We start from the raw sequence: 24,455 nt of genomic DNA, 5'->3' as shown, positions 1-24,455 counted from the left end.
GGCACAAAACGCTAGCAAGATCTAAAGTCACGGGGAAAGGGTGCGAGCAGGGGTGTCCACTTTCCCACAGACTGTTTATCAATGAAATGGATAGGGGTATTTGTCACAGACGCGAAGGGGGTACGAATGTGATATAGCGGCACGTGTGTTATGCGGTCGGCCATTTTAATAAGGAGTTTAACCTCGGGCTATTTGACTAACATTGCTCATACAGTTATTAATCAAATGAGAGTCACATAGAAGGGTTTTATACGAGCAGAACGAGCAAAAAGAAGTATAGGTTAGCATTTTCACTACAATAAATTGGATAGTGTGGAAGAGGCACTTTGTATAGTGTATGGATGCTAATAGTGCCCACATTGTACAGATGTTTAGATTAGAAGCTCCATGTGTAAGCAAGGATTAAAGGTGCATGATACAATATTTGTGGTGGAGGGTCTCGAGAGAGGTGTTATAGACTCTATTCATGCTAAGACGTGCAGAAAGATGCAATTACAACTTCCGCCGGGCTCTGTTCGTGGTAGTAAGTCTGACAAAATCTAGGAAAAATTAGAAAATGGCCCAGTTTTCTTCATCTCTGTGTCATTGTAGCGTTCCGTTATGGTCGGCTAATCAACAATTACAACCGTACTTCAATTTTCATCAGTTCACCACCGACGCACAACTCCGAGCGCGCCGGGTACATGCGATTAGAAGAGATGAGGCGCCAAATTCAAGATGATTCCAAACAACACATACGTATACTGTCTTCATTTTACCGCTGATCACATTTACTTCACTGGGTTTTATCAGAGTCGGTCTGTGAGCCCAGTGTCGTGAACTACACCGGAAGTTTCCTGGTTTGTTACGTAAGCATGAGTAGAGCGTATTGTTTTGTCTAGTATCTGCCACAATATTGGATTAAACTTTCTATGGGGGCAAACAGGTGATGGACCCAGGCAAAGTTATAGAGGTCAGCCCTTTGGAGAGGCAAACCCATTCACAGTAACAATAGATCAGCAATAAAAACACCTGTAATTGAATAAATGTAAGAAGTATAAATGTCAGATGGTGGAACATTCCAGGCAAAGAAGAAAAGAGAGTAAGGCAAAGAGTTATGTCTCCATGAGCAGGAACGGGCCACGAAAGTGCGAACCCCCTCTCCCATACGCTTCGTGGACCGTCCGACCATTCCCCCACTCCCCTACATTGCGCGGACCATCCCCCGTCCCGTACTTCGCGTAGACTGTCCCCCATCCTGTACGGCGCGTGGACCGTCCCCACTTACCTACACTGTGTGGATCGTCCCGTATGATGCGCAGACCGTCCCCCATCCCGTACGTTGCATGGACTGTTGCCTCTCCCGTACTTCGCATGGACCATCCCCCCTCCTCTACACCACGTGGATCGTCCCTCCTCCCGTACGTTGAGTGGACTGCAGCTCTAAACCAGTACTAAACCAAAACTAAACCAGGACTAAAACAGGATTTAGCCAGGACTTAACCATGCCACCGGACTGCCCACCACACCTCCTCCCATATGCAGTCCCCCACCCCCCCAACTCCCTCCAGTCTGCGAAATATTGTCTGATGTAAAACCAGTCTGTGGCACAATAAAGGTTGGGAACCACCGTCCATGAGGAGAAGTACGTGGTGGATTACATACTGCACCTTTAAGGCTAAAACACTTCTTTGTATTATTATTTTTTTATTTTTTTATTTTCATAATTATACTTTCTCATAACGATAATGTGACTACTCTACTTATGCAACTACACATACATTATTTATTGTTTTCTATACACTATAGTCAGTCCGAACTTGTTTTGACTGTACAAACTCCGATACTGCCCATTTTCCAGGTAACTGTATCAGCGAGTACTCACACCAAATCACAGATCCGATACCACTCTGTATTTTCTGAATGAGGACCGCATATGCGAGCAGCCACTGGTGACATCTGCGGCTAATACTAACGCTTATGCTCAAAGCAGGTTAAAAACAGACTGTGGAGGCTTCGCAGACACTTAAAACACGCTCATAATAACAAAAAAGACATCTGTGTCACCTCTTTGATACCTTCATTTAGTCTTTGGAGTGGACCATTTGTGGCGTAAAGTGTTACCAACTGTTTTCTTAGTGTCTGTGGTTCCAGCTGCCTTGAGATCATTGATTTGTTCCAGGCTGACTGACTGACTCTTCCCATAATCAATGAAACCCCACGAGGTGAGATCTTGTGTGGAGGTCCAGCCCGAGGTGGACTGATGGTCATTTCGTATTTCTTAAATTTTCGAACAGCTGCACCAACAGTTGTCTCCGTAACAGCTTCTTGCTTATGGTTTTGTAGCCTGTTTGGTTTGTAGTCTCATCCCTGACGTCCTTTGACAGCTCTTTGGTCTTTCCGATGTGGGAGGGCTTGGAGTCTGATTGATTAACTGATTCTGTGGACAGGTGTCTTTTATACAGGTGACTAGTTAATACAGGGGTCTAATTCAGGTGACGAGGTGATTAGGAGGGTTTAACGGGTCTGTCGGAGCAAGAACTCTTAATGGTTGGTCGGGGATCACACAATGAAATGCAAATCAATTAATATTTTTTTTCTGTAATGTGATTTTCTGGTTTTTCTTTTTGATATTCTCTCAATGTTAAAATAAACCTTTCAATTATTCATTTCATTTCTGTCAATGGGCAAACCTACAAATTCAGCAAGGGATCAAATACTTATTTCCTCCACTGTAATTAGCCATGTCCTCTGTGGATGAGCTTTTTGTTACAGGCCTCACTGTTGGTTTTATCTAGCCTGATTCATCAACCGGTTTTACTTCGTTTAACTTCATACAAACCGTCTGACCTCGCAGCCTTAGATTTCATTCACTCAACAGTAGGCGGGTACTTTTTATCATTTAACCAATCACTGCTCTTTGGTCGTGACCTATGTAATGTACTGCTAACGGGCCTAACTGGTATATTAAGCTTTTCCCACATCAAGTAGGAAGAAGGACAATAACGTCTTTCCCCTTAATGAAATTCACCAAACATTCTCTTTATTCCAGCTTTAAATTTTCGATCTCGGGAATCGTTGCCAACATTGAATATATCACTCTTTGCTGATTGGCTGGTGCCCGAAATTGCACTTCTGATGTTTTTGCGAACCGTCTAGTGTATTTTGATTCCTGCCCTAGTTGCTGGAGAGAAATGAAACTGAGCAGAGGCACGAGGTGGTGCCAGCCTGGTTAGGTTTTATCTGCTCTGTGGTAGAACGTGAATGTACAAAGATAAAAGTGGATAAACCACCAGCACAACTCCTTATCAAACCATTATACATTTTATACATTAATACTTTAGTCCTCAAAATCTCATTTATTCTCAATTTTCTTTGGAGATAGACTTTTATTTTTTGCTCTTTTACTTTAACAACATTGAGTAGCCTCAGTCTACTTCTTCACACTATGCAGTATCGAACTAATATCGGTATCAGCAAGTACAATAATGACAAGTATCGGATCGGATCCCAAAAAGATGTTATGAGTACAACACATATTTTATGTTTGTTTTGATATGAGTAATGTCTTATTAAAAGAAAATGCAATTCTGTCAACTGGATAAAAGTTTTTAGAATGAAGTCGTTTAAGCCACTTGAGCAACTTCTGATTTAAGTTTGAATAGTTTGTCTTTTCTAATAGAATGCTCCTGTTTATAGACCTGAAACAATGCATCTCCCTATCTCCCTAAAGTAGGACCATTAATATAAGATGTCCTCTTGTCCAAAGTCAATTTACTGTATCTAAACGACACTACATTAAACTTTGGTAATCACTATTTTAGGCCATACATTAACGGGACAAACTCCATCCATCAAGAGCGCCGAGTCACCACACCCACCTCAAAACACCGTCCACCAATCACGTCGCGCGTCCACTGGTGATTAACAAACCCTCTAAAAATAACCCAGCATTAGCCCCCCGCCTGGCCTCCTAGCATCTGGCCACAAGGACTCCACCGCGCCGCTTGGCTCCGTTCCACTGTTAATGACCAAGAGCTGAAGACGCGCTGTGGGGGACGGGACAGCTCTCATTTACAAAGCAGCCACCGAACCCCCATCGGCTCCTCGCTGTCCCGCCCCAGCCCCGGCTCTCGTCCTTCAGCCGGCCCGGGGAGCGACCACACCGGAGCAGATGGATGGGGCAGATCAAGCTGTTTATGTTTGTAATTAAAATGTAATGGCGCGATGGCGGGAGCCGCGAACGCCAGCTTCTGTTTGGGGTCGTGCTCTCTCACCCCTCTCTCGCTCGCCCGCCGTCCCTCATCCCTCATCCCTCTCTCTCTCTCTCTTGCCCCTTCCTCGTGTCTCTCTTGCCCCGCTGCACCGGTCAGGACTGGACACTGACCTGAGAAGCTGTGGTTAAAAACTACTGAAGTGCTAAGCTAAGTAGGTGATTTTCAGTGATGGATGTAGCGAAGCAAAAGTACTGATTTAGATTTTAGGTATCTGTACTTTATGTAAGTGGGTACTTTTTACTTTTACTTCTCTACATTTGAGAGCAGGTATCTGTACTTTCTACTCTGTTCTATTTTGAACAGGACTGAAAAGTAAAAGTATTTTTTATTATTGTTTGAGACCTGCTGAAAATCCTGAGGGCTTTATTAAAACAAAAACAAAAACTGCATATACATTCACTAGAATTATTTGGATGACAAACAAAGAGATGTAGACAGACTAATAATAAATGTTACTAGGGGTGTAGCGGTGTACAAAAATCACAGTTCAGTACGTACCTCGGGTTTGAGGTCACGGTTCGGTTCATTTTCGGTACAGTTATGGGAACAAAATGGAAAATCATTTGCTTGTTGTTTATTTGTGTGTTTATTAAACCAACAATTTGTTTTAATATTATACAAACAGGAAAATAAAATAAATGCGAAGTGTTGCTTGGTAATACTAAGTTAAATAAAATATTCTTAACTAAGCAATAAATGTATGAAATATTATAATATATATATATATATATATATATATATATATATATATATATATATATATATATATATAATATATATAATATAAAATACCTTGTAAACAGCAAACAAAACTTTTCAAAAAGTTAAGCACAGCCCTAACAGTTCCAGCATGAACTTTTACTCAATCTTCATATTTTTGGCCAGAAAAAACAACTTGTCCACATTGTCTGCAGAAAGTGCAGATCTGCTGTAAGTACATCGTCCCCGGTGGTTGAAAATACCCTTCCATGCTGGCAAAAATGAGGGCCGAGGAGCGACATTTGTAGTTTTGCGAGGATTAATGTGGTTTGGAGGGACGTAGTCAAGGCGGGGGGCAATTGTTGTCAAAACGGCCATCCTAACTATAAAGCGTTGCGAGAAACATTGCCCCAATCACGAACAAGTTCCCTCGTGAATATTAAAGAGCCGAGCCTTCGTATAGCTGCACATGTAGTGGCACACTTGTGCGCAGCCCTGCACCGAACCGAACGTCACCTACAGAAACGGTTTGGCACAAATACATGTACCATTACATCCCTAAATGTTACTCCAATATGTGTGTATGAAACAAACACAACATCAGGTCTGTTTTTGATGAGGTAATTACATTATAACATGGCTAAAGCTCACTAAAGTAAATTCTGACCTTTAGTTCTTCAAAGTTTCTAATTCTATTTCTAAGTTTCTGCTTTCTTATTATGTGCACTAGTGTTTGCTTTAAATTCTTGGCTTCTCTGGGTTTGAGGTGGTGTAGTTTAACATATGATGGAGCTTTATTTTGCCATCTGACTCTTTATCCACGTTTTCAGCTCTCCACAGCAGAGTGAAGGGAAGACACTGCATTTTGACTATTCCAAATTTGAGTTATTGAGAAGAGGCCTCTAAATAATAAAAACCTCACAGAGATTTAGCACTGCGCAAATAAATAAACGATACAGTGGATTCTGCAGTATTCAGCCTGTGCAGGAGAAGCAAATACAGATCTATGGAGTTATTTCTCAGAATTCTCAGTGTCACCTCAGGGCGCTCTTTTTACAGTTTAACCTTAACTAACACGGCAATTAATCACATTTTTATTTTTATTCCACACCGATATGTTGTTACTAGGCAACCAATGACACTCACATTGTTAATTTGTTTGTCCAAAACATGCACAGTTGGGTTATTCTCTGGTTTTCTTCCAGTGTGTTATATTTGATCTTTTTAACTCTCTTTATTTTTATTTATTTTTTTTCTCTAATTCTTTTCAAAGTATATTCTAGTATAAAAGAACTGTATGTAACCTGCACTTAAACAGTTTTTAAAAGGGCATTACAATCACAACTTGAACCTGTGTTGCCAGAATCTTAACGTGCAGACAGACGACACTGGGGACGGGCATGATTAGTCAACTAATCGATAATTGATCATTAAGAATTTTATCGATCACGTTCATTTTTATTGACAAACTGAATGTAGGTTGCCGTGTGTACTGTGACAAGACGATGCTGTGACTGACACAAACACTGGAGTCTCGGCCTCTAAGTCCCATGTTTAGGCTCTGGCTCCTTGGTACATCCCACGTTTGGGCTCTGGGAGTGTGTTTACAGCACATCAGTGTGCCAGGTATGATCGGGTTTTTGGAGTGTCCCGGTTTCGTCATGGTGCGTGTAAATGCAGTATCCCGGTTACTGAGTTGAGTGCGCATGTGTCCAAAAGATAAACACTTTTCAGTCTTTTTATCACAACAGTAACCAAAATAAATAAACTGACCAACATAAATAAAGTGAGTGAAATTATGTTAAATAAAGAGCTGCACACACACAGAACAGACTCACCATCATCATCATCATCATCACCAACATCCCTCTGTCACAGAGAGAACACTCATATTCCATCGTGTCAAGTCGTGTCCTTTAGTCCGTCAGAAGCTGAACCGTATCAGCACAGTGTTTTTCTTCAGCACTTATAGTTGAGTCATGTGGTTTAAAGTTTTGTTTTGTTTCTGTAAAACATAAACAAATGTGTCAAAGCTGCATTAAACACATTCTAATGTCAAACAGGCTGATGTGGCTCTAGAGTGGATATGGTTTATATGTGGTAAAGTTGAGTTTATTTATGCAGATTAGTAATAATAATAATAATAATAATAATGATAATTTTAATATAAAAATATTAATGATTAATGGAAAAAACAATCATTAATTCTCTCGATGATCGATTAAGAAAATTTTATCAAATGCCCAGCCCTAGAGGACATATACAAATTTGTTTCATTCTCAGTTTATGGACAGGCCTCATGTGAAAGCTCAAAACCTCCAGAATTCCCTCACTGAGCTGCAGAGGCTGCACTAGCACTGACTCATGACTGACTGCAGGTTCTAGGGTTTAGTTTGTGACCATTCAGATCAGAGAAAGGCATTTGAAGTTTAAAACAAGTAGAATTCACCACTGAAACTGGCAACACAAAAGATCCACTCATTCTGCTTTCTGATTCGAATCATCTAGAGAAGAAAAACACCAAACTTCAATAAATTAGCTGTATGTACAATGTCTAAAAATCTGATTTAATGGCTGTTCTGTATTGTAATATATAGTAAATTATTGTATTAAAGAAGGCACCTGATCTGTTATTATTATTCATATCTTGATTTACAGACAAAATGGTGACCTAAAAACACCAAAATCACGTAGAGTCGGTTAAGATTAACTTGTAAAGACCAGAATGTTGAGCCTGACAGTAGTAGTGACGGACAGAGGGGTGCTCATTTTTCAATTTCTGCCAACTGGAACCACCTTGCACCCATAAAAAAATCTGATACGCAAAGTTCTAACCCTCACATCTCATCTTCTTCCAGGAAACGCTCTCCTCCTGAACTCCTCCATCCAGCCGGACCTGACCGTGAGCAGAACCTACAGCACGCCTCTGTGTTTCCAGGACGGGGCGGATAAGGAGCTGTTCGACCCCCTCCCCGACATTAAGGTCAAAGTCCAGTCGTCCTTCATGGTTTCTCTGGGAGTAGCCGAGCGGGCCGAGTACCACAACAAGCCCCCGTCGGACACCTACCCGAGGGACGTGAGCCGGGACTACAGCGGCACGGCGGAGCGGCGGAAGAAGGGCCTGATGACTCTGAACGGGCCTGTGGGTTTGTGTAAGGAGCAGCAGAAGATCAGCGGAGTGTTCGGCCACAACGGGGGACGCCTGGTGGTGCCTAATACTGGTGAGTGGGGCAAGAGATGGGGTATGGTAAAAAATAAAGTTTCAGATAACCTCAATTAGAACCCTGCATTAGGTTTTAGCATCCAAAGATGATCTAGGAAGAAATTTTGAAGAAAAAGGAGATGTTTTAGAGGTTGCTCAAGCTGCGTGAAGTTTCCAGGAAATTGCGTTTTTAAGTAATTTTTTTTTATTGACTTTATGGACTTTCTAAGCAACTTTTATGGACTTTGTAAATAACTTTTTGGACTTCAGGTCACTGCGCAGTGCATACTGGGAAGGATTTTCCAAAAAAGTGAGCAGTGCGTCTATTGACAAAGTCGATCTTTTCTAGTCTTTTGAACCATATCGCTTTTGTTTCTGGTTCTGATATTGTCATTTTTTAGTTTTGGGATTCAGACATCGTAATTGTGTGGTTGTTGAAAGTCCTAACAGTGGAAAACGCTTGAGAAATGGGCTTCAGGAAGTTTGCGAACTCCATAAATGCAAAAGGGAATCAGATCTGTGTGACTGCAAACCTCCATTCAAACTGTTTCTCTTCCCAACGGAATTGAAAAATAGTGAAAGGTGAAGGCGATGGGCAGGACTGATACACAGGAAGGATGAAAAAGGAAACCTTTGACTGCCTAAGAAATCATCCTGAGTTTGCAGCAAACATTTTGTATGTGGAGTGCTCAACCTTGGTTGCAAATTTAAAAAGTCAGTGAGAAGGGGAAAGGCACCAACTGTTCGCCAAGAAACACCTTCCACTGCAAAGAGACCAAGATGTGATGTTGCTGTAAAACCACAAGAACAAGAAAGTGTGAGCTCAGTCTGTTTGTCTTCTGTAGCTCTCGCTTAACAAATGGGATCCCACTTTGATGGCTCCACATACAAAATGTTCACTGCAAACTCGGGATGATTTAGGCAGCCAAAGGTTTCCTATTGGTGAGTATAAATCCTCCACATCGCCTTCGCCTTTCACTATTTTTCAATTCCGTTGGGAAGGGAAACAGTTTGAACAGAGGTTTCACATAGATTCTATGTGAATCTATGTGAAACCTCCGAAGCCCATTTCTCGAGCCGTTTTCCGCTGTTACGACATCCAACAACCACACAATTACGATGTCTGAATCCCAAAACTAAAATATGACAATATCAGAACCAGAAACAAAAATGATATGGTTCAAAAGAAAAGATCGGCTTTGTCAATAAACACATTCCCACTGGGAAAACAAACATGGCGGTTTGATGCTCACTTTTTCGGAAAATCCTTCCAAGTATGCATTGCGCGATGACCGGAAGTCTGAAATTCATGATGCATCTATTGTTGAGTGGAAGCATGAGCGACGGAGCCTTGGGCTGAGTATTGGACAAAACCGATTTTGACCGATTTTATAATTCCAGAACCTCTCAGGAGGAGCACCAGGAACCATCTCCAGATCTTGAGCTTGTCTTGGTCAGGACTGCCTTAGCTGGAGGATCTGACCTGTTGTGCTTGTTTTGGGTTGATGGGGGGAAACTGAGGAAACCCACCCAGACACAGGAAGAAAGATTAAACTCTACATAGAAAGGCCGTGGTGGTCTAGTCATGACCGTTAGACTTTTTCTCCTCAGTGAGATTGACAGGTGAATGAACTAGTCGGTGAAATGCAGTGTTGTACCAAAAATAATGATATCAAACGACTGAAAACAGAGTAAACCTGTGGCAAAGCAACAGACTGTACTAAAGCCTGTTTCAGAGAATATACACAGAAGTTGTTAATTCCACGAGATCTCTTCCTCTTTTTAAGTACACAATACAGATAAACACTTTTGACTGGTACATCCCAAACTTGTGGGAGCTTTTATTTGCGCTGAGATTTGCTCTGAGTTGGGCTTTAGATCCTCCTGCTTTCAAAAACTAAACTCAGACCACTGGTATGACTCTTCAAAACGTACTTCTTACTATAACATCAAACTTCTGAGCATTTCCAACGACTTTCTGGCAACAGCGCTTCTGCAGTGGTCATTTCAGGCATGTTTAGTAGCTGTTTTCTGTCCCATAGAGATGCACTGTTTCATTAGCGGCACAAACACTCCTAATAAGACTCACTCACACAGAGCGGGGGAGCGAGGCACTGTGGAGATTTCTCATTAAAACGCCATCATAAGAGTCTAGTGTTTACCACGGGCTTTAGGCTTCACCCAAACATCTGAAACTTTACACTCCACGACCATTGTTACAAACAGACTGATTTGCGCAGTAAAAACAAGGTCAGGCCACAAAGTTTTCAAAAGTGATTTCCCATAAGTTGGACTTCAAGTTTAGAGTTGTCTTATTGTTTTATATATTAAAAAGTATCATGCATCCTCTTCTTATATGAAGTAATGTCTGTATTTAAACATAAGGAAAAATGTTTACTTGAAATTAAATATTTGAACAACTTTCGTCAATCGTTTTAGAACTAGTGCACTGCCCGAAGAAGATTAATGGTTAAGAAATATCATACAAAAAATATTTTAAATTTCAACATCCTATTCTTATATTTTGTTTTATTTATTTTTTCATTTATCCACTGCACTTTAAAGGTGTGCTGGGTAACATTTCTAGTGGAGGGTCCCCCACCTGATATCTCTGTGGAAATGTTATTGCATTGTCTGGAATGTTCCACAGTGCAGATTAAACCTAGAGTATATATCACAAGGGAGACAAGCGGGTCACATCACTACGCTACATTACAGTTCAGATCTTTGGCGAGTCGCCCTGTTCACTGAAGGAATTATGGTATTTTTGAGCAATAGAAACACTCGTAATGTATAAATGCTAGATGGAAATATGGAAAATTAGTGAGTATACATGCACATCAGTGTCCCGGTTATGATCAGGTTTTTTGAGTATCCTGGTTTCTTCATGGTGCATATATACGCAGTACCCCGGTTTCAGTATCCCTGTTATTAGAAACCGGGGTACTGTAGCTGGTATATTCTGATAGTGACCGGGATACTCTGGCATGTATATGCTGTATCCCGGTTACTACAACGTAAATTTGAGTGCGCATGCATCCAAAAGACACTCTCCAGTCTTTTCACCACAACAGTAGCAATATAAATAAAGGGTGAAATGAGTGTAAAAGAGCTGCGCTAAACCTGCACACGTACTTGTATGACCTGCACTCGTGTGATCGCTGAAAAGCTAAAACATAAACTATCTCCTAGGCTGCGTTCAGACTGCAGCCTGAAGTGACCCAAATCCGATTTTTTGGCCTCTATGTGACCTGTATCTGATCTTTTAATGACAGTCTGAACGACACAGATCAGATTTTTTCAAATGTGACCCAGGACACTTCGAAATGTGGTCCTGAAACCGATACATATCTGATCTTTTGACATGCGACTTCAGTCTGAATGGTCAAAGCGCATTCATCCACCTACACGTTATCAAGAAGCCACAAACGTCACTATTCTGCACTGAAGTAGGCAAAAATTGTTAATGAACTCTGTGTCACTGAAGTGAAGCACATCGCCACTCACCACTCTTGGCTACGTCTCCACATCCACACGTTCCTTTCAACGGACGTTGCTGCCGCTGTCCCACAAAACACCACGGCCAAAAACCTCGTCCTTCTCCTTCTCAATCTCCTCCTTAAAACAAGTAAGTTGTTCATGTTCTGGCTCTGGTACGAGAGGAACTTTAAAATCTCCAGGTGCTCAATGCTGCGTCCATGTTTGGACAACTTCTGTAAACACAGAGCACGATCGCTGCGGTTGACGTCATGGTGTTTCCAGTGCACATGCGGGACACTTTCGGGCTGTTTTACGTTCACACTGGAGTCACATACAAGTTGTATTTAATTGGAAATGTGAACGACCTCACAAAAACATCAGATTTCACAAAAAAAAAATCGGAATTGAGCATTAAGCCCTGCAGTCTGAACTTAGCCCTATATATATATATATATATATATATATATATATATATATATATATATATATATATATATATATATATATATATATATATATATATATATATATATGTGTTTCTCACCTATGTATATATATATAGACTGTCAATTCACCACATCCTTCTGTCAAGCCCCTGGTATTTCTCTAGCTTCTCGTGTTCCTTTTTCCTGATATTACCATCGCTTGGTATTGCGATGTCAACCACACGGCTCTGTTCTTATACCAACTATGTCTGGTTGGTTCGCCATACCATTCTGTCAGTCTGTATCTGGAAGTCCCACAGGATCTTGGCTCGGTCATTCTCCAAACCTTTGGATGTTTCCCACCTTGATCCTGGGGTCTCCAGCCCGTACTCTGAAGATGTTTCTGAACTATGCCCGCATTGGTATGTCGCTCCATGTATGCTTTCCCTGCCAGCATCTTACACCCCGCAGTTATGCGGACTGTTCAGGAGCCTCTTTGCACAGTACACCGTGGGTCTTGTCTGGTGTGGTAGATCTGGGCCTCTATTGCTCGAGTGCCCAGGGCCTGCTCCTGAGCAGCCAGGATCAGTGCCTCTGTGCTGTCCTTCAGACCAGCCCTCTCAAGCCATTGGTATTTCTTGATATCAACTTCAGTTATGTTCACGCCCCATGTAGGGGTTTGTCTGCCATATGCCTCTAGCACCTCTTCACCCCACTGTCTGAACATTCTAGCACCTCATCTGCCGGGGCCTTGTCTTGAAAAAGCTGGATTTTCATCCTGGACAGTGGTTCCCACACTCACTAGTCCTCGGCTTCCTTCCGACAGTCTCATGTGGATTTGGATGGATCTGAGAGGAGCTTTCGAACATCTGTGTCTATCTCCTCTTTGGCTACAATCAGGTATGTTACTGCAGGCTTGATTGCGCACCTTGTTCTTGCCATTGAGCTGTTCTAGGACTTTCACTGCAAAGCCGCTTTGTTGTCTTATATTGCTTGTGGGAACCAAGTTAACTTTCACGTTGCTATGTCAGTGTGGAACCTTTCTCTTTGACCATTGCTAATTTCTCAAGCAATGAATCCAATGTCTGTACTGTAATCCTGGGTGTGGATCTGAGTCGATGTCTCGAGCGTGCTGAGTCATCCTGTGGGAGGTGACTGATTGGCCTCTGAGTCGGTAAGCTGGTTTATTTGCTGAGTTTATGTAGTTGAGTCTCCTTGGTATATGCCATTTATGCAATGTGCAAGTGGCTTCCCCTTCTTCAAGGGTGGTTAAGATCGATTCCATGTTGAGTTGTTGATTTGTACAGCTTCTGTGATCATGTGGTGGATTGTAGGCTTTTTGTATCATCTGCACAGGTTGGTCTTACGCTGCATCCGGGCGCTGTTCGTCAACCAGGAGTTGGTTGCCTCCCCTGGTGTTTTTCATACCCTTCCTCTTGATTCATGTGCACTTCTTAGCCGCAATTGCCTGACATGAGCTTATGTTGGCATTTTGGTGGACTGCACCCTTTGAGTCCTGGATCAGGATTACGCCTTGGGTTAAATTCAGGTGATCATCCCTTGCAGCTGGTTCATTTTGCTGCCAGGCGCTCGTGGACAGTGATTCTGCAGTAATGGATCATGTCGGGCCCGGTGCGGTCCAATTTCACCGAGTCTCCCTGGATGTCTCCACTGATGGTTGGACAAGATTGGGTGAGAAATTCCTGTGTCCTTCCTGCATTGGGCAAGACACTTAACCCACCTTGTCCACAGTGTTTGCGTACACTGGTGTGTGAATGTGTGTGTGAATGGGTGTGTGAATGGGTGAGTGGTTCCTTTTTGTAAAGCGCCTTGTTGTAATCCATTTACCATTTACTCTATTTGATCATGTACACACCAATATGAGTATTCCAGTTTCTCAGCGCGCATGTACACACAGTATCCCGACTACTGACATAACCGGAATATGGCTAATAACCGGGATACTGATGTGCATGTATGCAATATACTCAATGTAAAGTCATACCATGGAACGTTCCAGGCAAAGCAAGAACATCGCCACGGAAACACGCAGGTGGCAGACGTCCACCAGAAAATTTGCACAGTGCACCTTTAATAATTATTTTACATGATTAATTCTTATTATAAATGCATTATTTTATTTTTACAGTGGTCGCAGTGCAGAGAAATACCATAATTCATATTTTATTTCATTTTGTCCCTGAAGATGTTATGGAGGTCTGTGAAAAAAAAATAGAATTCACTGTTAAGAAAGAAAAGAAGACGAAAAAGAAAATTGTCTATAATGTGATTCTTTCAAACTTTTTCTTTATACATTCACATGCGACCGTGTCAGGTCTCCGTGCCTGTAGAACCCGCCTCGCCGCCTTCACCTCCCGGGCACAGCGACTCCACGTTGAAGCTGCAATACAGACAATAGTTTGGAGGATTTTCAGCGCGATCCTTTGGTGCACTGAGAGAATAGCAGATGACAGGGCTGCAGTTCTAGCCTCAGTAGCAACTTCTTTCCAGCTGAGCACAGTTTACTGACTCCGCTACCATAGCAACAAACAACTTTTATTTATTTTTGCTTGTTAATAATTTAGGTTAAAGTCTGCTTTGAGATACTCCTTCCATGGGTGTTTGTGAGCCCGCTCCCTGCTGGGTGATTTTGGTGTATTCACTAGTTGCTATGTGGACACACATCATTGTTTGTTTACTTGGATCACTGGGTTTTCAGATAGAATAGTTTTTGGTTTGGTCATAGTATATACTGCTTTTTTGGGTCTCAACAGCCACTTTTGATGAAAACTACCCTTGTTCATTCTTTATTTTATTTTGCCCATTTAAGATTTAATGCTGTGGGATCCTTTTAAAATGTATTAATAGAAGAACAAATTAATTATGGAAGGTCCTATATTACGCAAAATGGACTCTTGTAAGTTTTAAATCATGTTAAAATGTCGTTACCTCCTCAAAAACAGACCTGGTGTTTTCTTTTGTTTCATTCACACGTTTGAACAATCCTTAGTTACAGTTTTTTGAGTACCCGGTTTTGTCATGTAAAAAAGTAGCGAAGTAGTCAACTTTATATTTTACAATGATTATATCTGTTTTAAGTCTGTAAAACTCCTCACCACACACTTTATATACTTTTCTCACACAGGACAGTTACAACCCTTTTTGCATCTTTCTTAAAACTTATTGTTGCAGTCGTCCTGTCATGATTTTCTTTATGTAACGAACCCAAGATTAATTTATTCCTTAATGGAGCCAGAGTACAGCGCAGAGTCCTGTACGGGTCCATTTTTGGAGACCCTCACCCGAGTAGTACAGCACCGCACTCGCTCGTTAACCCGACATTATATCAAACTTTTGCGCTGCATACACCATGGACTGAACCAAGACTAAACCAGGACTACCCTAGGACTGATTCCAGGACTGAAGAGGAAGACTAAACCAGGACTGAACTAGGACTAAAACAGGATTAAAACAGGAGTCACTGTCGGGACGGGCTCGAAGGTGACCGCAGAAGAAAGGACCGGCTCAGCTTCGCACCTCATGGTAAACGCGGTCGTAGCCTAATTGTGCTTTAGGGACACCCTGCGGTTCTCTCTCTTAGTCCTGGTTTCAGCAACTATTTGCGGGTACCCAACCCAGTGCAAGACTTTGCTACTGGAATTCAGTCTAAATCTGCAGGATTCGTGTGTTAAAGGTTGTATAGAGGATTTTTTAAGGAAAGAGAACTACAGTGACAGTCCTTTTTCAAATGTTGTACATGCGTGACACCACCTTCCTCCTCCACAGCTCCCTCAGTAGAAACATCTCCTCCCGCCTCCTTACTCTAGAAATCACGCTTGTTTACAGCCAGTGCGCGTTCAGAATTAATGTTGAAGTGACCTGTCTAGAAATAATTTAGCGACCGACACGTCAGTTTTTAGACCCTTCATCTGCTTCATTCACACAATCACTGGAAGGAATCTCCAAGAATCCCCTCAGCTCAGTTTGGCTTTGCTCCTTTTCCTCTCCTCTTCTTCTTTCAATGACCTCAAAGACTGACTTTCTTTTGAGGCGAACTGGTCATGGATTTTCATCCGACATCACAACAAACTTTGTGCAAATTGTGAGGAAGCTGCAGTTTAAAAAAGCCTCTAAGAACTGCTGAATAAACCACATAATCCCCGCGCGGTGGTGAGCGAGTTACACTAGAAATGTAGGGAGTTTGATTGACAACCTAACAGCCAATAGAAAATGAGGTAGCCTTGTTTTCTATTGGCTGATGTTTATCTGGCCTCACTATGTCCACAGTTGATAGATTTTCATTATTTATTTTTTTTTTTTTGGTCATCATAATTACAAGGCTGCTGCGTCTCTGTAATGGTATTTTAAACTTTCATTGACAATTTGAAACAAAAAAAAATTAAAAATCCTCCATACAACCTTTAAACATGTGTGAGTGAAACAAAACACAGCTCCAGGTCTGTTTGTGGTGAGGAAACAACATTATTACTTAGATCAGGAAACAGAACCCTTTAAAGATTCACTATGTAACTTTTCTGGTGGAGTGTCTGCCATCTGCTTGTCTCCATGGAGATGTTATTGTTTTGCCTGGAATGTTCCACAGGCATGGCGTTAAACTAACCTATCCTGCATTTAATAAATTACAGGTGGTTTTGTAGCTGAATAAAAGGCATTCTTACTGTAAGTGAGGTCGTGTCTCCACAGATCTGACTTGTAACTTGGTTTAGTCCAATGAGGTTCATTTGGTCATCCGATAATTTATGTTATTAGATTCTTTTTTCAGACCACTCTGAGGAAGACTGTTAGTGAACAGTTGAAACTGTCAGGTATGAAAACAAACTCTTGGTCTGAAAAAAGAACCTAATAACATAAATGTAACTTGGCTTGTTTGAGTTTTCTGATTGTCCTCAAAGAGATTCATTAAAGAGGTCATATTAAGCAAATTTGACTTTTTGAATCTTTCTACCATTTACAGCATCATCAAAAATGCAGGTTTTAGATGGCATACATTCATGTTTGAGTAATTTAGTAATCTCTCCTGGGCCCTAGTCAAACCCTCCTTACAGCAAAGGAAAAATGCAATTCTTCAACTGCACAAAACTTTTGTCCAGTTGAAGAATTGAATTAAATTTCTCCTTTGCCATGGATCCTGAACGACTGAGGGATTTTACAAAAACCCTCCTCACGGTTAGCTGTAAGATTCTGTGCAATGCTCAGCCTAAGTTACCCAAGCTCCCACAATGCAATTCTCCATAAATATACTAGTACAAGTATAGCATGATTCAAAACAATACACTACAACTTCACAGACTTGATGCAATGTGCAGTAGTTTCAATAGCGAAATAGTAAAAACGCCAAACAAGGTGAAAAATAAAAGTTGTTTTCTACAAATATAGCATTTTCAAAACAATAAATGATGACATGCTGATCTAAATGTGTGATGTGTTAATAGTTAATACCCCATAGAAATCAAATCCTTGCCTGACAGTGCCATCCCTCTAGTTCTTCCTTGTATATTACTTATACAGGAAATGCCGGTCTGGAGGCCCAGTTTCCCATTGTCGTTTAAGGCAAGCAACAACTTATTCACGATTCAATCAAATCAAGTCTCTCTGCCTTGACAGCGCAACGTCATTCTGAAGCGACTTCCGTCCTACAGCCAAAATAGCGCCCGGCACTGATGAGAGATTTTCTTTTATTTCTGCTTTATTTTCTAAAATATTGAGCCTGTAAAACCTCACTAGAAGAAGGATTGTGTTTCTGATTTGATTGAGGGCCTGTTTACGCGAGAACGCTTGTGGGTAAAAATGACAAAATATTTTTTCGGAGTACCTTTTGTTTAGACGGTGATGGTGTTTTTGGGGCTTAAAAACGTACACGTTTACATCACATACATACAGTACACAGAAAGCTAGCATGCATACCCAATCGAATTCCACACACTTTAACATGCACATCCCGAAAACGTTGGTCTAAATGCGGAATAAAAATGAAGACGCCACTTATACGTCTTCTGTTCAGACAGTCATCATATAAACATAACCTAAGAGCAATTTTCAAAGTATTTACTGTGTTTTCCGCACTATTGGGCACTCTGGATTATAAGGCGCACTGTCAATGGTCTATTTTCATACTTTTTTCACAAATAAACCGCATCGGACCTTAAACGAAACACAACAGTTAGTTCACGGTGACTCTGGGCTTTGTTCAGTTGTGGCGTGTAGGGAGGGTGCTGTCTGGGACGCTGGATTGTCGGCGTGTTCGCAGTGACTCAGTTGTTCAGTTGTGTCTAGAAGTGGCACATTGCACTCGCTTTTTCGGTTCGTTCCTCCGTTCCGTTCCTCGTCGGCGTGGAGTGATGAGTGTGTCTGTGGGTGTTTGTCACTGTGCGGTCTCTGTCTGCTCCGTGTGTGTTTGTGTGTTCTGTGGGTGGTGCGGTTTTGTAGTTTACTGAAGTTGTGCTGGGACACCCAAGTGGATTTGTGTATAGGGCGTGCTTGATTGTGGGGCGCGCAGTTGTTTTTTGATGGGGTTGGAGGCTTTTGAGCCGGCCCTATAAACCGGAAAATACGTTAATCCAGACATCAACAATACTGATCTTTTTTGTTCAACTTGTTCATCCTCGCAAAGCAGTCCCTCCGTTTTTTTATGTATCTACTCGTGGATAAACATCCATCCTAAACGCTATTTCGCCCTTCTTTAACGCCATACTGTGGAACATTCCAGGCAAAGCTATAACATCTCCATGGAGACAAGCAGGTTCACCAGAAAAGTTATATATAAAGTGGAGACTACACGTATACATTTCCATTTTACTATAGCACACTTTTTTCTGTGTGATTTCAGAGATGTTGAAAATAAGCACAGACTCTGACACACTACAGTTATGTTTGTTACAAAAAGGCAGCTAGTGAAAAAAATTGGGCTCCTCTTGCGCTTCATCTGCTCCTGTCTGCTCCTGTGTGCTGAGGGGTCAACAGTCCCAGTGCGCCTCTCTCCTCTGGGCTCATCTGCAGCTGTAGTCCCCTCTTGTGGTTCTGGTAATGGAAGCTGTGGTGGTCTATGGACAGCGGTGTAGAGAGGGGAGAGAGGAGAGCAGAAATCCTGTGTAATCCTGTTTAAAGGTAGCCAGGCTGGCACCACCTAGTGCCTCCGCTCAATTTTATTTCTCTCCAGCGACTATGTCAGGAATCAGAATAGAGTAGACAGTTCGCAAAAACCCCGGAAGTGCAAGTTCAGGCCCCAGCCAATCAGCAAAGAGCCATACATTCATGTACATGTTCCTGATGATTCACTGTTCCTGATGATGAATGATTCCTGAGATCCAGGATTTAAAGCCAGAACAAAGGCAAGGCAAGTTTATTTGTATAGCACAATTCGTACACAAAGTAATTCAAAGTGCTTTACAGAATAAGAAATACATTAAAATCATAATAAAAACAAATCAAAACATAAATAATCATAAAGATTAAAATTTTAAAAAGAGAGATATAAATTAGTGAGAAGAGTGCGGAATGAAAACCTTTCAGTTATATGCACAGTCAAACAGAAATGTTTTGAGTCCTGGATTTAAACAGCGTCACAGAAGAGTCTGTCTCACATGTTCAGACTGTTCCAGGTTTTAGCTGCATGAACCTGAAACTCTGACTCCCCTTGTTTAGTCGTGACTCTGGGCACCAGCAGGAGGTTGGTCCCTGAGCTCCTCAGAGTGTGAGATGGTTCATATGACACTAACATGTCACAGATGGACTTTGGTGCTCGGCCATGGAGAGACTTGTACAAGCAGAGCTGCTTTAAAATCTCTGAACCACAGGAAGCCAGTGCAGAGACCTGAGCACAGGACGCATGTGCTCGTACTTCCTAGTTTGAGTAAGGACCCGAGCTGCATTGTTCTGGATGTTCTGCAACGTCTCACAGCTCGTTTGGAGAAGCCGGTCTGCAGACCATTACAGTATCTAACCTACTGGAGACAAACGCAAAGAAATGTATGGTGAATTATTGAATTATATTATTGAAGACGTTATTGTCCTTGTTTCTACAGGATTTGGGAAAAGCTTAATATACCAGTTAGGCCCGTTAGCGGAGCATTACATACGTCATGACCAAATATCAACGATTGGTTAAAGGAAAAAAAGTACCCTCCTACCATCGAGCAAACAAATTCTATCACTGTGAGGTCAGACAGTTTCTATGAAGTGAAACAAAGTAAAACCGGCTGATGAATCAGGCTAGTTTTAAGATGCTTTATAACGCAGCATTGACTTTTGTGAGTTTTACGCCATGTTAGAATGCTGTTACATCATCAAAAACAGACCTGGAGTTGTGTTTGTTTCATTCACACGTTTGAGTAACTCTTTATTATTACACTGTCGACATCTCTAAAGCTTACAGTGCTCTGGTCCACTTTGTGATGTCATGAAACAGTGGATTTCAAGTTACTAGCGACCTTTTACCTTTAGTTCAATAGAGATTTGCAATTCCAGAACTGAAATTATCCAAATGATTCAAGAGAAGAGGTATGGAATTTAAAAATGCATTACTGTATATAACTTTTTGGTTGGGGATCTGTCACCTTGTTGTTTCTTTGGAGATGCCATTGCGCTGCCAGAATGTTCTAGCCAGGCTGACGCCACCTAGTGCCTCCATTTAATTTAATTTCTCTCCAGCGACTAGGTCAGGAATCAGAATACACTAGATGGTTTGCTAGAACCCTGGAAGTTGAAGACCATGCACCAGCCAGTAACCGAAGAGCTGAACCAACCGGAGTTGCGATAGCAGACTGCATACACTATCCTCCTTTGGACTTCCTTTGTCAAATACAAACTTTGCATTTTTATTACACCTTTAATTCACAAGTACAGCTGCAGAAACGACAATGATCGTTGACAGACATGTTCACTCTCTGCTTTGTTTGCTGTTGTACCGACAAATACTTGGACACCACTGAGCGTTCCGGCGCATTACATACATCACGACCAAATATCAGCGATTGCTTAAATTAAAAAAGTACCTGCCTGCCGTTGAGAGAACGAATCCTAATGTTGCGACGTCAGACGGTTTCCACTGGCTGATGAATCAGGCTAAGAATGTTCCACAATATGTGATTAAACAGGCTCTACTTTACATTTAATCAAATACAGATGGTTTTAAGATTATATTATAGATCAGAAAATAGTGTAACATGGGCCCTTTAAATAAATCATCTTTGTACCTCGTCACTTTGCATCGCTGTCCCCTCTTTTCCATCACGCTGAGGTGGTCCTGTGGTTTTTGTTTACCGTGCGGCGCGTGAAATCTGACCTCCCCGACCTCTGCTCTGACGGAGACCTGGCTGGACTGTGTATGTGTGTGTGTGTGTGTGTGTGTGTGTGTATGTGTGTGTGGCGGGAGGAGCGGGGAGGAGATGGGAGGGGGGCAGGTGTGAGAGTGTGTGTGTGTGTGTGTGTGTGTGTGTGTGGGAACGGAGGGAGGGAGGAAGAGGGAGGAGGAGGAATGGGGGGTTTGTTTTTAAAAGAGTTCAAGGACTAGGACCAAGGACAGTTTTAATGTGGTGCTGCTGCTGATCCTGCAATTAGAGGAGAGGGTCTGGACACCTACATGGATCTATATTATACCCCTGATACTCGCCATAAGGTCCACCCTTTCCCATGTCTAGGTTGGAGTATTTTGAGATTACAATTAAAGTATAGTATATTTATTAATCTTTGTTGTGCACGCCCCTGGAGCTCAGAACAGAGACAGCAGTGGTCTGAAGTGACCACTCCACAGGCTTCACTCACTTGTGTCAGGACATCTGAGCTCATGTTTTCTGTCATGTTTAAAGAGAACAGCTGCTTTGTGAAATCACATAAGAAATAGGATGTGCACATCCACGATAAAGGCTTTTTTATGCAAATGAGTATCTTTTTTTTCAGGGAGCTAAAAATGACCAGAACTGTGTGAACATGTGGTCTGTTGATGTGAAATAAAAACAGGCGTAAAGATTGAGTGGTGCAGAATGTCTTTTGACTTGAAAACAATCCCAGACTTCAGAAAATGCTTTAATTTCAAGGTGATTTCAATAAACAGACTCTATTGACAGCAGTAGAGGCTTGCAGCGGCTGTGGGAAAGTGATGACTTTTGCTCCCAGGTCTGATGTCCAGGGAGGTGGTTCCATGTCGAGCACCCGTCCATTGTTTGGACCAAGCTGCCCCAGCCTATACCCTCTCTGTCTGGGCTCAACAGTCAGGTGATCCTGTCCCAAAAGAGAGCAGTGAAGAACTGAAGCTGCCCAGAGACACCAGGTGCACTCTGGCTCAGCTGTGCTCAGGATCTTGAACTCATACCTCAGTCGGATTGACACCTGTCCAGGCTGTGGTCAAACATCTCACACAACACATCACCTCTTCACCTGCCCTGCAGAGCGAGCACCACCAGGTCTCCATGTGTGATCTCTATGGACAGACCCCATAGGAACTGCAGAATTCCTGGGACTAACTTAGAAGACAATGATGAAAGAACTGCCAGCAGTAGTTCCGAGCGCGCTGCTGCTCGGGAAAGGGGCTGGCGCTCCTGCATCAGCCTCATCCTATTGGCTTTGGGCTGGCCTGGCTGATAAGGACTGGGTCAGGAGCACATGTGTGTGGGGTCCCATGTGCATGGGGTCACATGTATGTGGGGCCGCAGTGAACTCAGATTAGAGTTTAAACAGCCATTGAAGCTGAATAGCAGCGGGGAGCTAAAGCGCTACATCAGGACATGGCGTGGTTTTGCACAGGTCTGACAGTGACTGGTGTTCTGTCGAAATGGGCTGCCTTGTTGCAATGAGCTACCAGCAGTCTAAATCAACAGTAACATCTATTGATTCACGCTACTCTGTCGAAATAAGCTACCTAAATAAGATACGTTTTTCCGTTTACAGTTGTACTGTATAGATCCAATAAAGCCTGACCTCCCCAGTTTTACAACATATTTCTTTTAGAGACACAGGTTTGATGCTGTTGGCACAGTGATCATACTTTATACCTTAATTATGTACAATTTCAGCTCTTTTATATGAATATTCATAGTTCATTTGGACTGTCATATTACACTATAAAATAGGGCTGTGAATAAAGGTAGCACATATTAATAGGCCAATTTAGCCATCAAATAATGCTCCCACTGTAAAATCTCCATTATTCACAATTCATATGAATTTGGGTAGAGGTAGCAAATCTTGACAGGCTTCCAAAATAATGCATCCACTAGACAGCGCACACCTCATGCTTGTTATACTGGGGATATTGAAGATGGGAAAATTCCATGTTATTTCTATAGCCCTAATAACAATGGAGTTGTCTCTTAGTCATGATGGATGGAGACAGAAAAGGGACAACAGAAGAAACATTATAACAAACATTTATTTCAAAAATATACATACACAATCCAGGGAGGAACATTTATCTCATCTGTGATGTAGAAGGACACATACACATGCACAGTGTGTCTTGATAGATGTGATGTCTTCATTCTTCAGAAACTGTTCTGCAAACTTCAAAATGCAATTTTAACCTGCACAAGTTGTTGCTTGCTTGCTTAATTCGTCAAAACATACAATAAAACCAACACACTTTTAAAATGTTACTTACTTGCATCGTCAGTGGGTCCAGTCAAGTGGTAACGGAGGGAAACGGGCAGATTTTTTTACATTCAAATAGCTCTTATTCAGAAACAAGAGGGACTATTGAAATAAGTAAAGTATCAGAATGTAGGAAAGAGTTACACTCCAACAGGGTCAAGTTAAACCTGTGATATTCTTTCAAGTTGTTGACAAAAAATGTAAAAACTCATGTCGGTAACGGAGGGAATGAAATATGCAGCACTTTTTGGGCAATAAATCCAAACAGTGATAACTCATGGTTCTCACTTCCATATCCTTAACAAACTGGTTTGAATATTTGCTTCATATAGTTTTCTACCATATGGTACAAGATTAGGTTGAAAAACCTCTTACTTTTTGAGTCATGAGATTTTTTATTAAGAAAGGTCATGGTAACAGGAGGGAAAAGTAACGGAGGGAAAATTGTGCAAACAAGTAGAAGGTGACATAATTTGTCAACTTTTTTCTTCCAAATACTTTAATATTATTTCAACATGAAAGGAAACTATTTCTATAAAATATGTCAGTCCTTCCAAGCAAATTTTTATCATTTTAAATTGAAAAATCATGTACCTTCATCAACAGTTCAAAGATCGATTAACACAAAATATGATGAAATACATCCATTTATTTACATGAATTGCAGGTCTTTGAAATTTGGGAAATAATTTTGGTTCCATGTTGCAAACACAAGTTTCATAAACTCGAGTACATATGTATCTGTTGAATACATTTTTATGTCAGATGCATTAACCTGAATTTTTGGCCTTG

General features: G+C 41.6%; 1 protein-coding gene across 1 annotated transcript in view; it reads left to right on the top strand.

Annotated features, from left to right (window-relative positions):
* Positions 1-24,455, top strand: part of unc5db (unc-5 netrin receptor Db) — a 386,593-nt gene that overhangs the window by 239,823 nt on the left and 122,315 nt on the right. Inside the window, exon 10 of the mRNA XM_055161477.1 lies at positions 7,814-8,176. Coding sequence (XP_055017452.1) covers positions 7,814-8,176 — 363 coding nt within the window. The remainder of the gene's footprint in view (positions 1-7,813; positions 8,177-24,455) is intronic.

The sequence above is a fragment of the Boleophthalmus pectinirostris genome, unplaced genomic scaffold (assembly GCF_026225935.1).
Source record: "Boleophthalmus pectinirostris isolate CB_2022bp ecotype Guang Dong unplaced genomic scaffold, ASM2622593v1 HiC_scaffold_4, whole genome shotgun sequence".
Taxonomy (NCBI): domain Eukaryota; kingdom Metazoa; phylum Chordata; class Actinopteri; order Gobiiformes; family Gobiidae; genus Boleophthalmus; species Boleophthalmus pectinirostris.
This window is presented reverse-complemented; position numbering and strand designations above follow the sequence as displayed.